Raw genomic sequence first — 26,076 nt, forward strand, 5'->3', positions numbered from 1 at the left:
CTAGAAGCATGACACTCCGCCATGGACTCCATCAGCAAGCACATTGACCTAGATCCAATAGACTGGTCACTACAACGAACAACTGGAAGCAGCAGAAACAGAACCAAATAAATTCCAAATAAAGAGAGGGTAGAGCAGCGCTTCACAGGAGGCTTCAAAGCACTGAAGATGTCACCTAGGTGGGACAAAACGCCTGCAAATCCGCTTGCCAGCTCAGCGAACAGACCCAGAAAGTCATTTTATATGTTGCTACCAAAAACATAGGTAGATAAAGGGATAAGGTTCTGCAGAGAATATATAGGAAATTAGGCAGAAGGTGAAAACTTAGCACCTTGAGGGCCTTGTTGATATTTTGGGGGCCCTATTATCTCCTTTGTTACACTTGTCCTTAATGTATTTGTAGAATCACTTTGATTCTCCTCAATCTTATTTGCCAAAGCTATCTCATGACCCCTTCTTTCACCTCTTGCTTTCCCTCAAGTATACTTCTACTGCTGTTATGCTCCTCTAGGGATTCACTCGATCCCAGCTATCTCTTCCGTACATGTGCCTCATTTTACTTGACCAAGTTTTCAAGTCATCCAGCATTCCCTACACCTATCAGGCCTGCCCTTCACATGAACAGGAACATACTGTCTCTGAATTCTAGTTATCTCATTTTTAAAGGCCTCCCATTTTCCAATTGTCCATTTACCTGCGATAAGCCTCTTCCAATCAATGTTTGAAAGTCCTTGCCTAATAACTGTCAAAATTGGCCTTACTCCAATTTAGAACTTCAACTTTTAGTCCTGTCTATCCTTTTCCTTAACTATTTTAAAACTAATAGAATTATAATCACTGGTCCCAAAGTGCTCTCCCACTCAGTCACTTGCCCTCTTATTTCCCAAGAGAAAGCCAAGTTTTGCTCCATCTCTAGTTGATACATTCACATACGTAATAAGAAATTTTTCTTGTACATACTTAACAAATTCCTCTCCATCCGAACCCTTAACATAATGCAGTTCCAGTCTATGTTTGGAAAGTTAAATTTAGATTAGGTTCCCTGCAGTGTGGAGATAGGCCCTTTGGCCCAACCAGTCCACACTGACCCTCCAAAGAGTAACCCACCCAGACCCATTTCCCTCTGACTAATGCACCTAACACTATGGGCAATTTAGCATGGCCAATTCACCTGACCTGCACATTTTTGGGAGTGTGGGAGGAAACCAGAAGCAAAGGTAGCAATAAAGAGGTGATAATGACAGTGCATAGAGAGATTAGGAGCTGTGAATGACCAAGGCTATCACATAGCACTGGCTTCTCTCTATAATCTCTCTATGCACTGTTATTATCACCTTTGCTTCTGAAGCCATGACTCACCTTCTCTCAGCCTAGTATAAATACCTCCCTATTTCTCCCTTTTTGTTTGCTTTGACAAAGGGTCAGTTAGACTTGAAACGTCAGCTCTTTTCTCTTCTTACAGATGCAGCCAGACCTGCTGAGATTTTCTAGCATTTTCTCTTTTGGTTTCAGATTCCAGCATTTGCAGTAATTTGCTTTTATGGAGAGATATAGCTCTGTATTGTCTGTTAGACTTTTACAGATATACTCTATGTGCATTGTTTAAAAAGATTTTCTTTTCCTCTATGACCACTAAAGCTAATACATGATGTTATTTCATTGCCATACTTATCCTGCTGAGTTTTATTCTGTGTGAACATAATACTTGGTTAAACAAATAGTCTGAGTCGCTCTGCAAAAATTAGTAACAATTTATTGTTTGAAACAGACTGTTTTACTTAGTAGCATGTGAAAATTCTTAAATGTTTTATGCTTTGACAATCATTCATCTGAAAACGTAGACTGAATTACTACTACTTAAATAAAGCTTGGTTGACAACCTATTCATTGCAGTTTAAAACATTAATGAAGTCCATAAAAAATTTGTATCAACAGTACAGTGAATATAAATGTAAAGAAACTGTTTGCAAGTTTCAAGCAATGTTGTTGATCCAAAGTTGAAATTGAGCATTACAGTTGGCACCCAGTAGTTTTAATTGTGCAGAAAGTATTCGGTGTTCCACCTCTTTTCACATTGAGAAGCTATGGAACTTTGACATTTTTAAGAACAAAGTGTACTGAAATGTTTGCATGCTTTAAAAGTGATAAATTTCTGATTGAAATAGGAGAATGAGATGTGTTGAGTGAGAAGCCAATGTACATATATTTTAAAATGTTGGAAAACAAAAATATTCGGTGTGGATGTGAACACTCCTGACGTTTCTGCTTTGTATAATTATTTGTGCCATTGATATGGTTCTGAGTAAAAGTGATGCTGAGTAAAAGTAAAACTTAAAGAATTATATACTTATGGATGAATGCTTACTGCTTTTGTCTGGAAATTTGACAATTAACCTATTTGCAATAAATAGGTCAAGACCACGACAATAGGCAAGGAATTTCAGTTACAGGTGTTAAATGTTTAAGAACATTGACCAATGTAACTGTAAGGTCTTGGTGGTTTCCTGAATTGACAGTAGGTTTGGTGGGAGCCTGACCATAAAGAAGCACAGACTTTCACAATGCTCTCATATCTCGGTGCCACTCTCTTAATGGTAAGGTGGAGACTGTTTATTAAATTTTTTTATCTGTTAATTGCTGCTGGGAAATAATGTTCTTATTCACTTATCCTGTGAATTAAATCAAAAGTCTTAATTTTTAAAAAGAAAATGTTTTTTTCTCTCAGGTACTTATTGTAGTGCCATTTAGAGAGACAGCTTTAAGAGTGGTGCAAATCTTGATTAGTCTTCTTGATGTGAAAGACAAGCTGGAAGTGAGCAACAAGAAAAGATTTAAGGATGAATATGGCTCTAGTCCAGAAGATAGACCGCCAAATCTAAAACGACCTGAAGATTATGAAGCTATTTTTGCTGGCAATATTGATGATCACTTTCGCATAGGTAATTGGAGTTCATTGTTTGGCTATGTTTCTTGGAACAGATCGCTGGAGGTTTTAGCCTGAAGGTGCCACTCCACATGAAGCATGGCTAACCAAGACACTTCCCTACTCTTATGGTATCGATGTATTGGAAGGATTTACAGGCCAATAATCAATCTGTTTGGCATACTATGAAAGCACCTTTTGTGCCCATCAAGTCCTGGAGTGGGTTTGAACCTAAAAACCAGGTCAGAGGAATGCTAGGCCATGCAACACCTCCACCTACCTCAACTCTAAAACTGAATTTATTGACCTTGACATTGAACATTGCTAGTGATATTCTGAACTTTCAGTTTATTTTGCTCCAGATTTTATGGTAATAGGCCAGCTTTTTGTTCTTTTTGATCGTTGCAAGCCATCAATAAACAAAAAACATTGCCTTTTTGCCTCCAAATTATTCCTCCCTTTATCCTTTTAATCTAATTTTTCAAATGATGGCCCTTTAGCCTGTTGTCCATGTAGTATTCTTTATTGATGAATTGAATTATACGCTTTCATCACAATTTGGCTGAGAGAACTGAGATCATTTATAACATTCTGACTGCAATTGTCTAACTTTGCAGTTGATGTGGCTCCTCCTGGGATTTCAGGGTAGGCACAATAAACACGTTTGCTATGTTTTGTTGTTGAGGCAGAAGTAGTGACAATATACTTATTATTCATAAATTTGTGTGTACTTGTTTCTCTTAATCAGGTGTGGCCATTCTTCGTAGGAGTATGCGATTGTATGCACCGTTTTATTCTAGTGATATCATCATTGCTTCTCCCCTGGGCTTGCGGACAATAATCAAAGCTGAGGGTGACAAGACCAGGGATTTTGATTTCCTCTCTTCCATTGAAATATTAATTATTGACCAAGCTGATATCTATCTTATGCAAAACTGGGAGCATATCGTGGTAAGAAATGTGACTCATTGGCTTTTTTTGGTGAATTATCTGGGGGAAGAAAATGTATTTTATTGAGAATATGGATATTTATTTTAAGTTAGTTTAACAAACTGATTGTCAAAATGGTGAAGGTATACGGGGGGAACCTTGATTATCGGAGCGAGATGAGTGGGCACTATTTTGTTTAGATAATTGATTATTTGGTTGATCGATTCAGAGCCTTTTCCCCTGGGCTCAGAGTTTTCGATGCTCCCCGTTCAGGAGATTAGCAGCAGCACAGCACCCGAGCCCTTGCCTGCCCCGCCCCAAGAAAAACCCTGTCCAACATCGCCCACCGCCTGTCCCCCAAACCCAAATCCAACACTGCCCCCCCAACCCCATCCAACATCGCACACAGCTTGCCCTCCAAACCCCATCCAACACCGCCTACCGCCCATCCCTAAACCCTGTTCAACACTGCCCCCTCGCTGCCTCCCAACACTGCCCACCCCCACCCCCTCTCTGGGGCAGCCAGACTGACGCCAGCAAGACTACTGCTGCTGCTACTGCCTTTTGGGAGGTGAGTCTCCAAATAGTGTGCGCGTACACACACACACTTTTTCCTGTAACTTTTTGACAGGTTCCACCTTTGTCCTGTCCAGGACAATGTTAGGGAGATTATCTGGGGAAGCAGGGGGTTTAGGGTACACGTCTGTGTAGACCTCCAGGCCAAGTGTGAGAAGCGAGCTGGGCTGGGAGGTCAGTCCTTTAGAGACAGTGTCTGCGCTCCCATCAGTCCAGGACTGTTCTCAGCAGCACTTTTAATCACTATAAACAAAAGACATGATCAGTGTTGGACACACGTCTTTGATGTAATGTTTCTGTTGGGACCTCTAGATCTCCTTCGGATAATCCAATTTCCATTTGCCCATGCCAAGATAGATGATGTTGCATAGGTTCTGATGGAGGAGTCAATTTACATTCTGTTCTGAAGAAGGTTTCGTTCAGTTATTTGGTGGAGGGGGATGGAGATGAAGTGAAGCTGTTCACATTTGTGCAAGGATTGAGAACGAAAAGGCACAGATTTAAGAAATTGGCAAACCAAATGATAACAGCATGCCCATTATGCAAATTTTAAAAAATTAATCAGTGGAATGTGGGCTTTGCTGGCTGAGTCAGCATTTATTGCTCATCCCAGGATGCCCTTGAGAGTGTTAGTGAGCTGCCTTCTTAAACTGCTACAGTCCATTTTGTGCAGATAGACCAAGAATGCAGTTAGAGAGTGAGTTCCAGGATTTTAACCTAGTGACACTGAAGGAATGACAATATATTTCCAACCCATGATGGTGAGTGGCATTGAGGGGAACTTGCAAATGGTGATGTTCCCATGTATCTGCTGCCTTTATCCTTGTAGTGCTCATGGATCTTGATGGTGCTGACTATAAATCCTTGGTGAATTTTTGCAGTGCAATCTGTAGTTGGCAAGCACTCAGTACTACTGTGCATCAGTGGTAGAACAAATGAACATTTGTAGATGTGGTGTCAGTCCATAAACTTGTGTTGTTCTGAATGGTGTCAAGCTTTGAGTGTTATTGGATCTGCGATTATCCAGGCAAGTGCACATTATTCCATCACACTTTGACTTGTGACTTGTCGATGGTCAACAGACTTTGGGGAGTCATGAGATGAGTTACTCATTACAGCATTCCTAGCCTCTGACATGATTTTGTAGCCACAGTATTTACCGTATATACTTGTGTAAAAAGTCAATTTTATGTTAAGGTTTAACCCTTATTTTGGCCAAAAAATCTTGTATTTTCTACATATCTTGTGTAAAAGTCGACCCTACAATATCACATTATAAACCTCTTACAAAGGAAACCGCATGTTCTCATTAACCCACTTAAGCAAAATCACATTCATTCATACCGGTAATTCTCCACATCGCTCTTTGTTTATTTTATTGCGTCTCTATTCATTCATTCATCACTCTACTTAGCCCACTTGGTTACTACAGCACTATTCAGACTAGTACTCTGTCAGTTGGTTAATATCGCACTTTGTTCACTATATATCCACAAGTTAATATTGTTAAAAAGTTAATCATTTTAATTGTGCCATCATATATGAATAAAAGTGAGATATATTAGCTATATATATATCTTTAATTCTTTTGACAAATTTGTTAATTTTGCTGAGGTTCATAATATACAAGAGTAAATGGGAGGGAAATGGAAGAATTTGGCAGCAAAGTTCAAGATGCTTCCACATTCAGAATTTAATAAATGTTTCATTTTAATTGTGCCATTATACCAGGCCATGACAATGTTAACAATGTGATTTTGCATTATTTCACTGAAACTTCGACATGTTAAACTTTCATACCAGTATGTATAAATATAATTTACTACCAGTAATTCATTCTTGTTTCTCTTGCTTTTATCAGGTACCTTTACTGCAATTCATTGCGTTTTTCTTCTTTACCCAGGATTAATTGTGCAAACAAGTTGACTTCTGTTAATTATATGGTATTTCAAACTGCAACATGAATTTCAGCTTCTCAAAACTAGTACCCGTGTATTAGCCGTCCATATAAATTGAACCTTTAAAAATAGTCTAAAATATTCAACTATTACACAAGTATATATGGTACAGGATGAGTCCAGTTCAGTTTCTGGTCAATGATAACCCCAAAATCATTGTGGTTCCCTCAGAAGACAAGCATGAAGGGGAAACTGGCTACCTGCATTGTAACCATGCTCTGATTCAATTTAGACTAGCTTCTATCACTAAGGTTTCTTTGTCTAATGTGAATGGGGGCGATGTGGTACTGGATCAGTACTGCAGAGGCTAAAAGGTTTGAAAGAAATCTTGGCATATATCTGTGCCAATCACTCTTAATACACCATGGTCACGCCATCTAACTTCTCTTCCTTTACCTTGTTAATGTTACCCATATCCCAAGAACAGATCCATATTCAGAATGCATTGTATAATTTTCCAAATGATTCCTGTACACACGCCTTAATAAGGTATAAGTTCAGCCATTTTCAGTGCCATATTCTCACTTGTTGCAGCACCTTCTGAAACATCTTAATCAGCAACCCCATGAGCCACATGGAGTGAATTTTTCCCGAGTGCGGATGTGGAGCCTGAATAATTGGTCCAAGTATTACAGACAGACTTTGATTTTCAGCGCATTTCAGGATCCACAGATTAACGCTATTCACAGTAAACACTGTTTCAATTACAGAGGACAGGTTTGTTCACTTTTAATTTTTTTGTTATTGGCTATTGTGGATTTTGGGGAATACTATTCAATCTGATTTGTAAAAGCAAAATCCAGAGCTATGGGAAGAAAGACAACAGACTGCAACCTTAGGAGGTCTTAGTGATCTTACACAGACACGTTATTCAGAATGTCCTCTGGTACTGTAACCAAATCGTAATTCTAACCAAATGCTTCTTATTCATTCTGTCTTAGGTCTGAACTGTGCTCTGTTTAGATTGTTTCTTCAGGGTCACTTTTTTTACAATCTGAGTGTCAGATTAAACTGTAGAATAAGTGATCATTTTCCTGTCATTGTTTCCTGGATGATGAGGTAAATTCCTAAACAATGTCCAGCTATCCAACATCATACTTAATACATTCCATGTGAAGTCACCAGATAAGTTTCAGTCTACATTTTGTTCCATTTTGGGGAAAGGTATTACTTCAAAGAAATGAGAGAGCATAGGTTTAAGGTGAGGGGGGGAAAAATTTTAAAAGGAACTGGAGGGGCAATGGTTTCACATAGAGGGAGCTGCCAGAGGAACTGGTGCAGATGGGTACAATTAAAGCATTTAAAAGACATTTTAAAAGTCTCAGATACAATCACATAGATGGGTTAACTCCAGGAAAGGTAAGAGAGGTAGGCAGTTAGTACAGGAGTCTTCTGTGGCTATACCCATTTCAAACAAGTATGTTGATTTGGAAAATGTAGGGTTGATGGATTCTCAGGGGAACGTAGCACGACCAGGCAAGTTTCTGGTATTGAGACTGGCTCTACTGCAAGAGGGGTGCGTCGGGTTCCAAGAGATCAATTGTGTTCGGGGATTCTCAAGTCCGAGGTACAGACAGATGTTTCTGTGGCCAGCAGCAAAAAATCGGAATGGTGTGTTGCTTCCCTGATGCCAGGATCAAGGATGTCTCAGAGAGGGTGCAGAATGTTCTCAAGGGGGAGAGGGGCCAGCAAGAGGTCATTGTACACATTGGAACCAACGACACAGGAAGGGAAAAGGTTGAGATTCAAAAGGGAGATTACAGAGAGTTAGGCAGGAATTTAAAAAGGAGGTCCTTGAGGGTAGTAATATCTGGATTACTCCCGGTGCTACGAGCTAGTGAGGCCAGGAATAGCAAGATAGAACTGAGGAATGCATGGCTGAGGAGCTGGTGTATGGGAGAAGGATTCACATTTTTGGATCATTGGAATCTCTTTTGGAGTAGAAGTGACCTGTACAAGAAGGACGGATCGCACCTAAATTGGAAGGGGACTAATGTACTGGCAGGGAGATTTGCTAGAGCTGCTCGGGAGGATTTAAACTAGCAAGGTGGGGGGGATCCAGGGAGATAGTGAGGAAAGAGATCAATCCGAGACTGGTACAGTTGAGAACTGAAGAAAATCAAACAGTCAGGGCAGGCAGGGACAAGATAGGACTAATAAATTAAACTGCATTTATTCCAATGCAAGGGGCCTAACAGGGAAGGCAGATGAACTCAGGGGATGGTTAGGAATATGGGACTGCACTATCATAGCAATTACAGAAACATGGTTCAGGGATGGGCAGGACTGGCAGCTTAATGTTCCAGGATGCAAATGCTACAGGAAGGATAGAAAGGGAGGCAAGAGAGGGGAGGGAATGGCGTTTTTGATAAGGGATAGCATTACAGCTGTGCTGAGGGTGGATATTCCTGGAAATACATCCATGGAAGTTATTTGGGTGGAACTGAGAAATAAGAAAGGGATGATCACCTTATTGGGATTGTATTAGACCCCCCCCCCAGTAGTCAGAGGGAAATTGAGAAATAAACTTGTAAGGAGATCTCAGCTATCTAAGAATAATAGGATGGTTATCGTAGGGGATTTTAACTTTACAAACATAGACTGGGACTGCCATAGTATTAAGGATTTAGATGGAGAGGAATTTGTTAAGTGTGTACAAGAAAATATTCTGATTCAGTATGTGAATGTACCTACCAGAGAAGGTGTAAAACATGACTTACTCTTAGGAAATAAAGCAGGGCAGGTGACTGAGGTGTCAGTGGTGGAGCACTTTGGGGCCAGTGACCATAATTCTATTAGATTTAAAATAGTGATGGAAAAGGATGGACCAGATCTAAAAGTTGAAGTTCTAAATTGGAGAAAGGCCAATTTTGACAGTATTAGACAAGAATGTTCAAAAGCTGATTGGGGAGAGATGTTTGCTGATAAAGGGATGGCTGGAAATTGGGAAGTCTTCAAAAATGAGATAACGATAATCCAGCAAAAGTATATTCCTGTTAGGGTGAAAGGAAAGGCCGATAGGTATAGGGATTGCTGGATGACTAAAGAAATTGAGGATTTGGTTAAGAAAAAGAAGGAAGCATATGTCAGGTATAGACAAGATAGACCGAATGACTCCTTAGAAGACTATAAAGCCAGTAGAAGTATAGTTAAGGAGGGCAAAAAGGGGACATGAGATAGCTTTGGCAAATACAATTAAGGAGAATCCAAAGGGTTTTTACAAATATGTTAAGGACAAAAGGATAACTAGGGAGAGAATAGGGCCCTCTGAGATCAGCAAGGCCACCTTTGTGTGGAGCTGCAGAAAATGGGGGAGATTACTAAATGGGTACTTTGCATCAGTATTTACTGTGGAAATGGATATGGAAGATATAGACTATAGGGAAATAGATGGTGACACCTTGCAAAATGTCCATATTACAGAGGAGGAAGTGCTGGATAAACCCCAGGACCTGATCAGGTGTACCCTAGAACTCTGTGGGAAGCTAGAGAAGTGATTGTTGAGCTTCTTGCTGAGATATTTGGTTCATTGTCAGTCACAGGTGAGGTGCCAGAAGACTGGAGGTTGGCTAACGTGGTGCCACTGTTTAAGAAGGGTGGTGAGGACAAGCCAGGGAACTACAGACCAGTGAGCCTGACCTCCGTGGTGGACAAGTTGTTAGTGGGAATCCTGAGGGACAGGATGTACATGTATTTGGAAAGACAGGGACCAGTTCGAGATAGTCAACATGGCTTTGTGCATGGGAAATCATGTCTCCCAAACTTGATTGAGTTTTTTGAAAAAGTAACAAAGAGAATTGCAGAGCAGTAGATGTGATCTGTATGGACTTCAGTAAGTCATTCGACAAGGTTCCCCATGGGACACTGGTCAGCAAGGTTAGATCTCATGGAAAAAAGGGAGAACCAGCCATTTGGATACAGAACTGGCTCAAAGGTAGAAGACAGAGGGTGGTGGTGGAGGGTTGTTTTTCAGACTGGAGGCCTGTGACCAGTGGAGTGCCACAAGGATCAGTGCTGGGTCCTCTACTTGTTGCCATTTACATAAATGATTTGGATGCGAGCGTAAGAGGAACAGTTAGTAAGTTTGCAGATGACACCAAAATTGGAGGTGAAGTGGACAGTGAAGAAGGTTACCTTGAATTACAACAGGATCTTGACCAGATGGGCCAATGGGCTGAGAAGTGGCAGATGGAGTTTAATTCAGATAAATGCAAGGTGATGCATTTTGGGAAAGCAAATCTTAGCAGGGCTTATACACTTAATGGTAAGGTCCTAGGGAGTGTGCTGAACAAAGAGACCTTGGAGTGCAGATTCATAGCTCCTTGAAAGTGTAGTTGCAGGTAGATAGGATAGTGCAGAAGGCGTTTGGTATGCTTTCTTTTATTGGTCAGAGTATTGAGTTCAGGAGTTGAGAGGTCATGTTGCGGCTGAACAGGACGTTGCTTAGGCCACTGTTGAAATATTGCGTGCAGTTCTGGTCTCCTTCCTATCGGAAAGATGTTATGAAAGTTGAAAGGATTCAGAAAAGGTTTACAAGGATGTTGCCAGGGTTGGAGGATTTGAGGTATAGGGAGAGGCTGAACAGGCTGGGGTTTTTTTCCCTGCAGCTTTGGAGGCTGTGGGGTGACCTTATAAGAGGTTTACAAAATTATGAGGGGCATGGATCAGATAAATCGACAAAGTCTTTTCCCTGGGGTCGTGGAGTCCAGGACTAGAGGGCATAGGTTTATGGTGAGGGGGGGGGGCAACATTTTCACACAGTGTGGTATGTGTATGGAATGATCTGCCAGAGGAAGTGGCAGAGGCTGGTACAATTGCAACATTTAAGAGGTATTTGGATGGGTATATGAATATGAAGGATATCGGCTGGGTGCTGGCAGGTGGGACTAGATTGGGTAGGGTTATCTGGTCGGCATGGACGGGTTGGACCGAAGGGTCTGTTTCCGTACTGTACATCTCTATGACTCTATGACTATTTGGACGGGTACATGGATGGGAAAGGTTGAGAAGGATATGGGCTAAAAGCAGGCAAATGGAATTAGTTTAGGTTAGGAAACATGATTGGCATGGATGTATTGGGTCAAAGGGCCTGTTTCCGTGCTTTGTGACTCTATGAACCTATATTTCACCTTGATAAAGTAGCACATTTTCAAGAGTCATTTTCAAATTTCCAATCAACCCTGTCTGCCATGACTGTTTGGTTATGATGCCTAGGAAAACTGAATTGGGTCTTTACCTCTCTTTTCCATTCCACAAAAGGAAGTTTTTCCTTCAACAGATAGTTAGTTTCTGTCTAGTAACTTATCCACTGTATAGCTATCATCATGAGTGTGTTGTCTAGGGAACTTGTATTATTTATATGTTGCTATGTTTGGTATACAGCCTATAAGTGCATTACTGCACTCCTTTGCCATATTCTCAACAAAACAAAATTGGAGATTTTGTTCTTGTCTTTTAGGTGACTGTAAGTAACTTACCTCAAACTGGTTCAATCTGCCATGTTGTTATGCAGTTGCCACACGTTTTCCAGCGACTAGATGTCTCCAGCTTCGCAGATCTGCCTGATGCAAGGTAATCTATTAAATTTAGGGATTCTCTTCCAGTTCGAAGTGCATTGAATGGGGTTTGAATTATATTCACAGAATCCCTACAATGTGGAAACAGGCCCAACCTTCTGTATTATCGAGGGTTTGATGTGGAATGGTCTTTGACAAATGATACACTTTACCATTTCAGCTGCCTTTACTCAGTGTTCCAAAGTCAAACAGCACAAATAGTTGCATGTAAAAGTTCAACTATTAGAGGCATCAATATCAAACTTGGAAGAAAACCTGTTTGATTTTTCCAGTTCTAACAAGAATTATAATTTTGTTGTCTGAATATGTTGGTAATTTGTGGAAGGTCACATAACTATATGTGTTATAGCACAAAATTCTTCATACATTTGGGACTGACTGAGTTCATAGAATCCCTACAGTGTGGAAGTTGGCCATTTGGCCCATCGAATGTATACCAATTCTCAAAGAGCATTCCACCCAGACCCACCCTGTCATTATAACCCTGCATTTCCCATGGTCAATTCACCTAACCTGTACATCTTTGAACTGTGGGAGAAAACTGGAGAAAACCCACGCAGACATTGGGAGAATGTATAAATCCGCACAAGCTAGTCGCCCAAGGGTGGAATTGAACCCAGGTCTCTAGTGCTTGAAGTAGCAGTGCTAACCACTGAGCCACCAAGCCACCCTAAGTTCATTGCAGAAAACCTGTCTATCTCAACTTTGAATATATTTAATTGCAAGTTCCCATAACCCGCTTGGGTGGATAATTTGAAGATTCATGACCCTCCAAGAAAATAAATTCATCCTATTTCTGTCTTAATTGAGGCATCCTCTTCTGAAATTACACTCACCCATTCTAGATTATAGCAAAGTTAAAGTTTTACTGTGTGATAAAAGGCCCTTCAGCCTGTCATGCCCCCAGCAATCTATTCTAATCTCATCATTTTCTAGCATTTGGTCTGTAACCATAAATACTATGGTGTTTCAAGTATTCATCTAAATACTACTGAAGTGTTATGAGGCTCATATTGATTACCTTCCAGTCCTCTGGCACCCTTCCTGTGGCCTGAGAGGATTTGAAAGTGAATACAGATGCAAAGTATTCGTTAAAAACCTCATATCTTCCAAATGAACAGTTTGCCACTTAGTTTGAATAGACCCTACTCTTTCCTTGGCAATACTCTTAGCCCTAACATTCTGTTTGGAAAATCCTTTATTTTACCCAGCAGTGCTTTAGCAGTGCCTCCTTTTTTGTTTTCCTAATTTTTAAAAAAATTTCCTTGCACCTTTTCAAGGGATTCTGCTGTTTTGAGCCTGCTTATCTACCATAAGCTTCCTCCTCTTTATTCAATCCTGTACATCCACTGACACATGCCCCTCACAGCGCCAGGGACCAGTGTTCAATTCCACCCTAGGGTGACTGTCTGTGTGGAGTTTGCACGTTTTCCCCATGTCTGTGAGAGTTTTCTCCGGGTGCTCCAGTCTCCTCCCACATTCCAAAGATGTGCAGGTTAGGGTGGATTGGCCATGCTAAATTGTCCCATGATATCCAGGGATGTGCAGGCTAGGTGGGTTAGCCATGGGGAATTCAGGGTTACGGGGATATGGTAGGGGTTTGTGTCTGGGAGGCATGATCTTCGGAGGGTTAGTGTGGACTCAAAGGGCCAAATGACCTGTTTGCACATTGTAGAGATTCTATCCATGGTGTTCTCAACTTCTTATCACTACCCTTTATCTTTATGGGAACATGTTGGCCATGTTCACTCACTATTTTGATTTGGAATGGCACTAGGTGTTCTGTTGGATGCTTTCCTGCAAGTTGCTGCACCAAGTCCACTTTGTCCAGATCCTGACTTATAATGTTAAAAATCAGGTCCCCCAATTCTGAATCTTTTACTCCTGATCCATATTTGTCCTTTTCAGTGACTACCTTGAATCTAACTGTATAATGGTCACTATCATTGAAGTGTACACCACTGATGCTTGTACCTTTTGAGTGTACTTGTTCCCTAAAGTTATTGCCCCCTCTCTTGTAGGACTTTCTGTGTACTGGCTATCCTGGATTCATTTTAAGAATTCCACCTCTTCAGAGCCTTTTACATTTTGTCTAACCCAGTTAACATTGGGTAAGCTGAACTCCCCTACCTTATTTTTTGCATTTCTGTGAGGCTTGCCTACACATATGTCCTTCCACCCCTCCTTGACACTGAGAAGAAACAGTGTAGATCTTCCTTAGAATCTCTTATGTTTCAATAAGATCATCTTTCATTCTTATAAGCTCCAGTTCTTCTTTTCCTCATAAGATAATCCCTTCATCCCAGGAATCAATCTAAAAAGCTGCTGTGAACTACCACTGTGCACTTCCTTCATTATAATCGCCCTTAACAAGTCCACATAATCAATGTAAAAAGACACAGTAAGTAATAGAAATATAATTCAGGGTGGATAGTTTATTTACATAGACTTTCATAGTTTATTTACAGCATAAATCACATAAATAATAAGACAACTTTGCATTAAATAAAACTTAGCAATAGAGAGCCTTCACACTCTCATTCTCAACTGACTCCTCTGATGTTGCAGAGAACATAATAATACGGTAAACTTCCTGTACAAATTTTTACCACTTTATCGAGAGTTCTGGATGTAGATTTGCTTGCTGAGCTGGAAGGTTCATTTCCAGATGTTTCATCATCCAACGAGGTAACATCTTCAGTGGGCCTCTGGGCAAAGCACCGCTAATGATTCCTGCTTTCTATTTGTACGTTTGGGTATCTTTGGGTTGGTGATGTCATTTCCTGTTCTTTTTCGCAGGGGGTGGTAGATGGTGTCTAACTTGATGTGTTTGTTAATACAGTTCCGGTTGGAATGCCATGCTTCTAGGAATTCTCGTGCGTGTCTCTGTTTGACTTGTCCTAGGATGGATGTGTTGTCCCAGTCGAAGTGGTATCCTTCCTTATCTGTATGTAAGAATACTAGTGAGAGAGGGTCATGTTTTGTGGCTAGTTGATGTTCATGTATCCTGGTGGCTAGTTTTCTGCCTGTTTGTCCAATGTAGTGTTTGTTACAACTCTTGCACGGTATTTTGTAAATGACATTAGTTTTGCTTGTTGTCTGTACGGGGTCTTTCAAGTTCATTAGCTGCTATTCTAGTGTGTTGGTGGGTTTGTGGACTACCATGATGCTAAAATACATTGGGTTCCTTCACCCAAATCATTAATATAGATTGCAAATAATTGAGACCCTAACATCCAATCGTGTGATGTCCCATTAGGTAGTTTTCCTGAAAGTGACCCATTTCACTTTACTACTTTCTGCTTGGTAAGCAATTTTCTTTCTACCCGAAAATATTGGCCCCATCGTGGGCTGTTGTGCAGTAATCTTTTTAATGGCACCTTATCAAATGCTTACTGGAAATCCAAATACACAATATGCACAGGTTCCTTTTTATCCACTCTGCTCTTTACAGCCTTTATTGAAGAGATCTGGTAAAGATATGTTTACTCTATTTGATTGTATTATGATTTTCAAAATATCTTACTAGCTGAATTATGGATTTCAATAGTCTTCCGGTTACAGATGGTACACCATTTAGCTTATAATTTCCTGCTTTGTGGCTTTTTCTTGAATGGCATATCATTTTTATGGTTTTACAACCCATTTGGATTTTTGAAGAGTCTAGGGAAATTTTAAAGATTACAGCTAATTCATTCCTCAATCTCTGTGGCACTTCTTTTAATTCTCAAATATACATGCCATTAAGATCGAGGGACTTATCAGTCTTTAGTTGCATTAGTTTGTCTAGTACTTTGCTTGCAATAATTGTTTTATATGTCTCCCTTCCCTTTTCCCTGATTAGTTATTAGTAAACTTTTAATGGCACCTACCATGGAGATAGATATAAAATATTTGTTCAAAGTCTTTGCCATTTCCTTGCTTTTCAGTAGTAATCTCCCAAATCATTCTCTTTAGAGGATCAATATTTACTTTAGCTGTTCTCCTACTCTTTCTGTACAAATAAAGGCTCTTGTAGCAGTTTCTATATTTCTTGCTAATTTTTAAATGTCTGCTACTCCTTATCTACCATCTTACCTTGTAATCTATTTTCTAAATCCACTTTAGCCAACTCCTATCTTCATCCTGTTGCAAGAGCCTTTTGATTAATATTGTAGTTTCAGACCCAAGTTTCTCATTGTGAAACTGAATGTGATGTTTGTCATTTTGTGATCATTGTACTCTGAAGGATCTATTACTGTGAGCTGACAGGTTAAACCTCTCTCATTACCCATTGTCAGATCTAAGCTTGTTCTCATCACTGGTGGTTCTTGATTCAGCCATGGATACGGATATAGTGGGCTAGGACAACAATTATTGTCCATTCCAAACTGGCCTTGAGAATGTGTTGACAAAGTGGCTTCTTGAACTGCTGCAGTCCACATGGTGAAGATACACCCAGAGTACTAATAGGGGGGATTTTGACCTATTGACAGTTAACGTGTACTGTAGGGCACAGAAGTGATCAAGAAATAACCAGGGCTTGTAAGAAAAACACTGCTATAATGGTGGGCAACTTTAGTCTTAATGTAGACTGGACAATTAGACAGGATAAGTATATTTGATTCTAGTGTTTAATATCCTATCTTCTAGTTTTTCTAATGATTTGGTTTTTTTTTTGTTTGCTCAAAAGGTTTGAATTCTTTATCAAGAGTATTTTGCCTCAATACAGAGAAGCAGTTATGTCCCACACCTTAATTTACATACCGATATACTTCGATTACGTGCGACTGAGAAACTACTTGAACCGTGAAGAAGTAAATTTTTCTCATATTTGTGAATACAGCAAAAAATCCACTATTAATCGAGCCAGATATCATTTCCTGAAAGGGGAGAAACCTTTCCTCTTATTCACTGAACGTTTCCATTTCTACAAAAGGTAAGATTCCTGTAATTCAATAAAGCTCATACAGTTGTGCACAGTTCCATTATTTACCCAAGCTCTCAGTAAAGATTGAATGCCTTTTTTTAATATCTGTGATATTCACAGTATAGACAATTTTCAGTCTTGCAAGGGTAAGCAGACTTATGTCAAAGAATGGATTTATACCAACTGGATATACTATACTATTGTGTTGATCCCAGTGCCAGAATTAAAGGTCAATTGGCAAATTTATTTAGGTTAATTAAAATGAGGCATTTTGCATTTCCTTTGAACCTATTTCTAATCAGAAGTTGAGAATCAGTTGCAAATAATGGCCAACACTTGTGGTTTTGCCACATTATCTACAGCCAAAATTTTTATAATCAATCAAAATGAGCCTTTTTACCGAATTCAATGGAATTTCTATTCAAGTTGAGGATGTTTGGTTTGGAACAGCTTTTAAAAGCGGTTTTAAATGTATAAAGCTACCATTTGTTTTTCAACAACTGTCCTGTTGGTAATTCTAGCTAATTAGTGTTGCTATCTTACAAAGTAATCCTGCATTGTCAAGCAATCAACACACAAAAGTGTACATTCATTACATTCTGAATTTGGGAACAGTTTAATGTGATTTGATATGTCTATTGTGTGTTTCCCTTTTGAATAATTCTAAATCTTTCTTAATATAGGTACGCAATTAAGGGCATCAGACATCTTATTTTCTATGAGCTTCCTACATATCCGCATTTCTATAGTGACATTTGCAACATGCTAAACCCAGAAAATAGAGGTGATGAAGCAACGTGGACTTGCACTGTTTTATATTCCAAGTATGATGCTCAGAAGCTGACCCGAGTGGTGGGAGCAGAACGTGCTGCACAAATGATTCAGTCTAAGAAGTCAGTGCATTTGTTTGTAACTGGAGAAGACTCTTAACAAATTGAGGACCAGCAATATCCAGTAATTTTGTAATCACTGAAATCATGAAATTTGAAATGAAAACAAAATGCTGCAGGTGAAGCAGCATCAATGGAGAGAAGCAAAGTTAATGTTTCAGCTCACTGATAACACATTATTTTCTGTTCCCAAATGCTCCCTGACCTGCTGAGTATTTATACTTTGGCCTTATTCTACATTGTTTGCCTTTTTAACTCCAGGGATTTAATACTCAGTTGATCTTTATACCGCCATTAATGTAAAAATGGCACATCATGACTTTTAATTTAACTTGTGTTTTCTCACAAATCCGTAAGTATAAGACTATATTCTGGAAACATCCTGAGATTAGATTAATAGAAATAAACAACAATCAAACAGAAAATTCTAGTGCTTTCAAATAAACTGCAGTTTTGTTTGTAATTTTCTGTAATTGTCAATTGTACAACTTTTATGAAAACTTTTTAAATAGTCCTCAATTTAATTTTGTATTCTCTAAAATCTTTTGGATAACCTTAGTTGTGAAAGATGCTCTATAAATGCAAGTTAGTCCCTTTGTGATGTTTCTACAGTAGGGAGGAACTATGTGGGGAGAGCAGGCATCAGTCAGCTGTCATGTTCTGAAATTTGAAGGTCTCGAATCTCAGACAGCCATCTTGACAGCTGCTGTCAAAAGGTAAATGTGATGTAAGAGTACTGAGATAGTAAGCCACCTTATCTACAGACAGTAAACAAAAGGCCTAGGTAAATGATGGAATGCATGGGTTTGTGCACATGTAGGGCAGGAGTGTCTGGTCTGGAGTGGGAGAAAGGGCGATCAGGTCCGAGGCATAAAGTGTTGTTGTCAGGCCCTAGTGGGGGAAGGGCGTCGGGTCATGGTTGGGAGGTGTAGTTGAGGGTGTAAGAGGTAAATTCAGTTCAGTAGCTGCTAAAGAGTTAGCCTAGGAATTTAATTGTCTAACTTTTCATGAGTAACTAATTGACTTTAGCAGAGCCCTCCGAATTCTACTATTTTAATGAATACTTTCAGAAGCTTTCAGACATGGAGATGTTGCTCAGTGAAGGCCTGTGACTAGTGCTATGCCACAGGGGTCAGTGCTGGAGCTTTTGTTATTTGTTATTTTCATAAATGATCTGGATGTGAATGTACAAGGCATGATCAGTAAGTTTGCGGATGATACAAAATTAGAAGGTATCGTTGATGGCGAGGAAAGTTATTAAAAATTACAGAGGAATCTTGATCAGATGGGGAAGTGGACTGAGGATTGACAAATACAATTCAATACAAATAAGTGTGAGGTGTTACACTTTCAAAAGTCAAAACAAGTAGGACTTGGTAAATGGTAGAGTCCTGAGGAGTATTGTGGAACAGTGGGACCTAGAACTACAAGTACATAGAATGTTGAAAGCAGCATCACAAATAGATAGTGGTGAAGAAGGCATTTAGCATGCTACCTTCATCAATCGAGAATGTTTTTGTTATAGTTGTGAGGCCACAGTTGGAGTATTGTGTACAGTTTTAGTCACCCTGTTATAGAAAGGCATAGTTAAACGAGAAAGCGTGCAAAGAAAATTTACAAGGATGTTGCTAGTATCAATAGGCCTGAGTTATAGGGAAAGGTTGGCCAGGATAAGACTTTATGTAGGAGAATGAAGGGTGACCTTATTGAGGTGTATAAAATCATGAGGGGCATAGATAGGATGAATGTGTATAGTCTTTTTCACAGGAATGTGGAGTTGAAAACTAGAAGGCATAGGTTTAAGGTAAGAGGGGAAAGATTTAAGAAGGACCTGAGGGGCAATTTCTTCATGCAGAAAGTGGTGCATATATGGAATGGCCTGCCAGAGAAAGTGTTTGAGGCAGGTGCAATAGCAACATTTTAAAAAAAAAATTTGGATAGGTACATGGATGAGAATGATTTGGAGGGATATGGACAAAATATGGGCAGTTGAAACTAGCTGAGTGGGCACCGTGGTCAGCATGGACCCTTTTGGCCCAAAGGGCCTGTTTCTATGCTGTATTACTCAATATATCTGAGGAGAATTCCACAGGGTTCCCTTGTGCAACTCTCATCTACAATTCAGAAACTGTCCATTGGAAAATCTGGGCTTGTGTTCATAATGTAATATTTATTGTTGGAAAACAGTTTACTTGTCAAAATTTATTGGTTGCATTTTATGCTCCCAATGGGAACCTGCAATTGTATAATCTTTTTATCTTAATTGACCCTTCTCCACTTAACCTTCAAAGTTTTGCATCTTGTTGGGATTTTGTTCCATGCTGCCAACAATTTCATTACTATCCAAGAGGCAATTTTGCATGCAAGACCTTAAACTGAGGCTCATAAGTCAACTGAACATAAGAGGATTTCGTGGTTGAATACAAATTTACATTCACACTTGGATAGTGAAAACCTTTGAATATTTTAACTTCTTCCAACCAAAAATCAGCAAAACAAAGTACATCACTGCAGATAATATCTAGGTTAATCCACAAAGTGGATATTAACACAATTTGGACTCTGATTTATTCTATGTTTGAGAAGATTTATAGCTCAAGTTGTAAGTTTGTTCGCTGAGCAAGCAAGTTTTCAGAGGTTTCCTCACCATGCTAGGTAACATCGTCTGTGAGCCTCCATTGAAGTGCTGGTGTTCTGTCCTGCTTTCTACTTGTGTGTCTTGGTCTGTTAAGGTGGGTGATATCATTTCCTGCTCCTCTCAGAGGTTGGTAAATGGGGTACAAATCGATGTGTTTGTTGAAGAAGTTCCGGTTTGAATGCCAGGCCTCTAGGAATTCCTGCGCGTGTCTCTGTTTAGCCTGTTCTACGATATTTGTGTTGTCCCAGTCGAAGTGGTGTCCTCCTTCATCTGTGTGTAAGGATACTTATTTTAGCTGGTCATGTCTTTTGGTGGCTAGTTGGTGCTCGTTTATCCTGGTGGCTAGTTTTCTGCCTGTCTGTCCAATGTAGTGTTTGTTTGTAGTGTCCTTGCAGAGTATTTTGTAAATGACATTTGATTTGCTGGTTGTTGGTACACGGTCCTTTAGGTTCATCAGTAGCTGTTTCAGTGTGTTGGTAGGTTTGTGGGCTATCCTGATGCCAAGAGGTTGGCGTAATCTGATAGTCATCTCAAAGATGTCTTTGATGTATGGTGGTGTACATCTTAGTGTAAATCTGCAAGCAAATTTACCAAAATTAAACAGATTCTAATAGAATTCATAAATCTTCATGCTTTTAGAATCACCTTGTTGCCCAAAGTGAATTGAGTGGCAGGTGTAATGTTCTTCCTTTTGCCCTTTCAAATCTTTAAAGTTTGGAAGAATTATCAGTAATGTAGTATTACGTTTCAGCTGTACAGACACTAAGACACAGGCTAGAATGAAAGTAGAATGAACTTAGTTTTGTGCTTGATGACAAAGCAATTCTTAATCCGCATTTAGTTTTCCAAATGAATAGATCACAGTAAGTATGTAATTTTGGAGGAAGGGTCTTGTGGCACAGTGGTGATGTCCCTGCCTCTGGGCCAGAAGGCATGGGATCAAGCTCTGATGAATCATCTTGACTCAAAATGTTAGCTTGCTCTCCATGGATGTCTGACCTGCTGTGATCTCCATCATTTGTTGTTTTCAGTTCAAGTTCAAGTCCTGTCTGCAATAGAGTTGTCATAACAAGTCTGAATTGGTTGATTAACTGTAAAATGGGAGGAAACAACAAGTAACCTAACATTTGTGCACATATTTTGAACTCTGAATAATGATAAATTAATGGGTTGTACAACTCTTGATGCTGCATGAGGAAGTGAACCAAGAGTGTAATTTCTCCACCATGGCAGGTATGATCCACAACTTCATTATTAGCACTGTAAGTGAGGCAAGGAATGCTCCATCTGGAACAGGATTAAACCCACTCTGTTGGCACCCACTGTTCATATCAGCTCTCCATCTAACTAAACAACTAATGTCAAACTGTCCATGTGTGTCCCTACTCTAGTGAATTTGTTTCCACCTTGAATAATAATCAACTCCATTCGCATCTTCCAGAAAACCTGTTGTTCCTATGGGAACCTACATTTGAGAAAATTTGAGGAGGATGATTTTGGTGGAAAAGTGAAGGTAGAAACATTGGAAATAGGATGAATGCAGTCAAGAATTTGGACAATTGTGGTTGAGGGAAACTTTTTAGTGAGGCGAAGAGTATAATCATGAATGGATACAATGGCACGAGGAAAACTCAGATAAAGGAATGGAGTCCATACAAGAAATGGGAATGTAGCCAAAGTAATTGTGGGACTGTTAGGTTGTAAAGGATATGGTATCCTAGGACCAACCAGCTGTTGCATTAATGATCTTCCCTCCATCATCAGTTCAGAAGATGGATGTTCACTGATGACTGCACAGTATTTTGAGCCATCGCTAATGCTGAATTTCTTAATATCGAAATGTCAACATTCTGATACTTACCATTGATTAGAAATTAAACTAAACCAGTTGTATAAATAATATGGCTACATGAGTTCAGAGTTTAAGTATTCTGCAGCAAATAACTCAATTTTTGAACATCCAAAACTTGTTCACATTATATGTCAGATGTATGGTAAAATACTCACTATTTTTCTGGATAAGTGCAGTGCCAACATCAGACAAGAGACTTGGTGACATCCAGAACAAAGCAAATCTTTTGATCCAACACCAGGACAAGGTCTGGTCATGGCATTAATCAACTCCAGCCTCCCCACTACTCTTGACCGACTCCAATTTGCCTATGGGACCAACAGATCCACATCAGATGCCATATCATTTGCCCTTCACTCCTCCCTGGAATATTTGACACTGCGAACAGCTACATAAGAATCCTACTCATTGACCACAGTTCAGCCTTCAACACTATTATCCCCTCAAGACTGATTACTAAACTTAGTGATCTTGGACCAAGGTCTACTCTCTGCTACTGGATCCTCAGTTTCCTGATTCACAGGCCACAATCAGGGAAGATTGGGGACAATATTTCATCCTCACGAACACTCAACACTGGAGTGACCCAGGGGTGTGTACTCAGCCCCCTACTGTACTCACTGTTTACCCATGACTGCGTCGCCAAATACCAGACTAATGCCACTTACTAGTTTGCAGATGACACCACCGTAGTCAGTTGAAACTCAGATGGCAATGAAACAGACTACAGATGGGAAGTGGAAGTCATGGAAAAACGGTGCACTGAGAACAACCTAGTTCTCAATGCCAGCAAAACTAAGGAACTCGTTATTGACTTTGGGCAGGATGTAACTCATGCCCCCCTATACATTAACAGCACAGAGGGGGAGTGAGTGGAGAGTGTCAAGCTCCTGGGAGTGGTCATCCACAACAAACTGTCTTAGACTCTTAATCTGGACGCATTGGTTCCAAAGGCCCAACAAAGTCTCTTCTTCCTCAGGCAGCTGAGGAAATTCGGCATGACTGAGAACACGCTTGCCAACTTTTATAGGTGTGCCATCGAGAACATTCTGTCTGAATGTATCACTACCTGGTATGGCAACTGTACCATTCAAGATCGGAGACAGTTACAGAGAGTGTTTTTGTTTTTGCCGCTGTGTACCTATTATTTACTTATCTATGCTACTTAACTCTGTGATCTGCCTGTATTGCTCGCAAAGCTTTTCATTGTGCCTCAGTACATGTGACAATAAATTCAATTCAAATTCAAATTCAAGTGGCACTGGGGAGTGATATCTACAAGATGGTTGGCTGATCTTGACAAGACTACTCCTCTGAAAGCATCCTCCAAATCTATGACTGTTACCACATAGAATTATAGGGGCAACAGCTGTATGGGAACACCACAACCTCTACGTTCCCCCTCTAAGACCCAAATTTCTGACTTGGAATGATATTGTTATTCCACCACTATTGCTGTGTTAAAAATCTGGAACTTTCAATAGTGCTTTAGATGTACAAAGACCACATGGATTGCAGGGGTATATGAAGTTAGAACATAGAATACCACAGCACAAGACAGGAACAGGCCCTTTAGAATGCTGGTATTTGCTGCACATGGTCTGTATCAATAGAACCCCTTCAGTGTGGAAATAGACTGTTTGGCCCATATCGACTCTCCAAAAATCATCCCACTCCCCTTATCCTATATTTCCCATGGCCAATCCGCCTAGCTTGTACAGCCTGGGATACTATGGGCAATTTAGCATAGCCAATCCACGTAATCTGCACATCTTTGGACTGTGGGAGGAAACCCACGAGACACAGGGAGAATGTGCAAACTCCACAAAGCCATCCAGGGGTGAAATCAAGCCCAAGGCCTGAGGTGCTGTGAGGCAGCAGTGCTAACCATGGTGCCACCCCTTTTCTCTGCCTGTTGATGTGTCTGTCTAAATGCCCCTTAAATGTTGCTTCTGTCACGTTCCCTGGCAGTGTGTTCCAGACACATACCACCTTCTGTGTATAAAAAACTTGCCTCACACATCTTTAAACAGTCCCCATTTCGCTTTAAACCTATGCCCCTTAGTATTGACGTTTCCTCTCTGGGAGAAAAGAGTTCAACTGTCCATCCTATCCTTGCCTCTCAATTTTATATACTTCTATCAGGTTGCCCCTCAGCCTCCAACACTCAGCAAAAACAATCCAAGTTTGTCCAACCTTTCCTTAATGTTAATACATTCCAATCCAGACAACATTCCAGTAAACCTCTTTTGTACCATCTCCAAAACCTCAGAGCTGCACACAATACTCCAAATGTGACCTAAATAAAGTTTTATCCAGCTGCAATATGATTTGCCAACCTTTATGCTTGATACCCTGGCTGATGAAGGCAAACATGCTATACGCTTGTGCTATATGTTTTAATCACTTTATTCATATGTGTTGGCGCTTTCAGGGAGATATGGACTGGCACCCCAAGATTCTTCTGTATATCAATGCTCCTAACGTTTCTGCTATGTACTTTGTATTCTCCTATTACGTTTAACCTCCCAAAATGCATCACCAACATAAGTTCAATTAGGGACGTGTCGTGTTAACTATGCCAGTGATGCTCACATTCCACAATGTGATTTTTTTTAAATTATGGGTAAAACACTTTTAGCCAAATAACAAAAAATCTCTGAACTGAAGAATCCAAAGTGAGGCAAATAGTGGGTGGAAATTGGAAGCATAGTCAAATACTAAAGGTCAAGGTTGCAACAGAAAGCAGCGTTAACACTGTCTTCAGTGAAATGAAGAAAGAGTTTGAGGAGCGAATCTAATTAATATGATATGTTGAGTGGTTTATTAAGAAAATTAAAAGATTAGCTTTATGCACTCTGTACAGGTAGAGTCATAGAGATGTTCGGCACAGAAATAGATGCTTCGGTCCAACCCCTCCACGCCGACCAGACATCCCAACCCAATCTAGTCCCACCTGCCAGCACCTGGCCCATATCCCTCCAAATTCTTCCTATTCATATACCCCCATCCAGATGCCTTTTTTAAAAAAGAAAAATATTTTTGAGTTTTTTTGTTACAAAATAACAAAATTTGTACAAAATAGTGTATCCACTTTACAGTATAATAACAGTACCAACATAAAATTAAGAAAACGAACTACTAATCTACACTACAAACTACTGAAACACAAAATAAGATATAAGAAAGAAAACTCTATATAAAAAAAACCACAGTGTCATACATTACTGACAACAAAAAAAGTAAATAAATACACATTCAAAATAAAATTATATCAAGTCAGAACAAAACCCATATTTGTTCGGAATTCTTCCTCCCAGGGGCCTCTGAACCGACAAACATCATCCTCACGGCTAAGCAAAGGCCCTGGACAGTATGGCTGATGCATCTACATTGGTGTAGTTCAAGAAGGGCCGCCTTGTTCTGTAAAATAATTCAGTTTTTTGGTGTACCACATTCGTAAGGAAGTCCATGGGAATATATTCCATAAATATCCTATGCCAATTTGAAAGTCCCGGGGGGCTTTCCGATACCCAAATTACTAAAATATTTTTCCTCGCACAAAAGGAAAGGATAGTAAATAGTTTCTTCCTGTATGCATCTAGAGAAGGAAAATTTGGAATGCTCAAAAGGAGACACACAGGGTCCAACCCAATCTCCATTCCCAAAATCCTTGCCAAGGCATTCACTACGCTGTCCCAATAGCTACGAATCTTATGGCATGTCCACAGATAATGAGTGAAAGTACTAACTTCTATTTGACATTTGGGGCACAATGGGGATGCTCCTACCTTGAACTTTGCAAGCCTCTCTGGTGCCATATG

General features: G+C 39.9%; 1 protein-coding gene across 3 annotated transcripts in view; it reads left to right on the forward strand.

The window, feature by feature from the left end:
- Positions 1–23,502, forward strand: part of utp25 (UTP25 small subunit processor component) — a 35,777-nt gene extending 12,275 nt beyond the window's left edge. For 2 of the 3 annotated variants that reach the window (XM_072580719.1, XM_072580720.1), the window contains 6 exons: positions 2,726–2,939; positions 3,672–3,874; positions 6,922–7,104; positions 11,846–11,958; positions 16,636–16,881; positions 17,556–23,502. In XM_072580719.1, coding sequence (XP_072436820.1) covers positions 2,726–2,939; positions 3,672–3,874; positions 6,922–7,104; positions 11,846–11,958; positions 16,636–16,881; positions 17,556–17,802 — 1,206 coding nt within the window. In that variant the 3' untranslated portion in view covers positions 17,803–23,502. Of the gene's footprint in view, positions 1–2,725; positions 2,940–3,671; positions 3,875–6,921; positions 7,105–11,845; positions 11,959–14,805; positions 14,911–16,635; positions 16,882–17,555 lie in introns of those variants that run through there. The other variant, XR_011961831.1, reaches the window with a different exon arrangement.
- Positions 23,503–26,076: the final 2,574 nt, after the last annotated feature.

The sequence above is a fragment of the Chiloscyllium punctatum genome, chromosome 11 (assembly GCF_047496795.1).
Source record: "Chiloscyllium punctatum isolate Juve2018m chromosome 11, sChiPun1.3, whole genome shotgun sequence".
Classification (NCBI taxonomy): domain Eukaryota; kingdom Metazoa; phylum Chordata; class Chondrichthyes; order Orectolobiformes; family Hemiscylliidae; genus Chiloscyllium; species Chiloscyllium punctatum.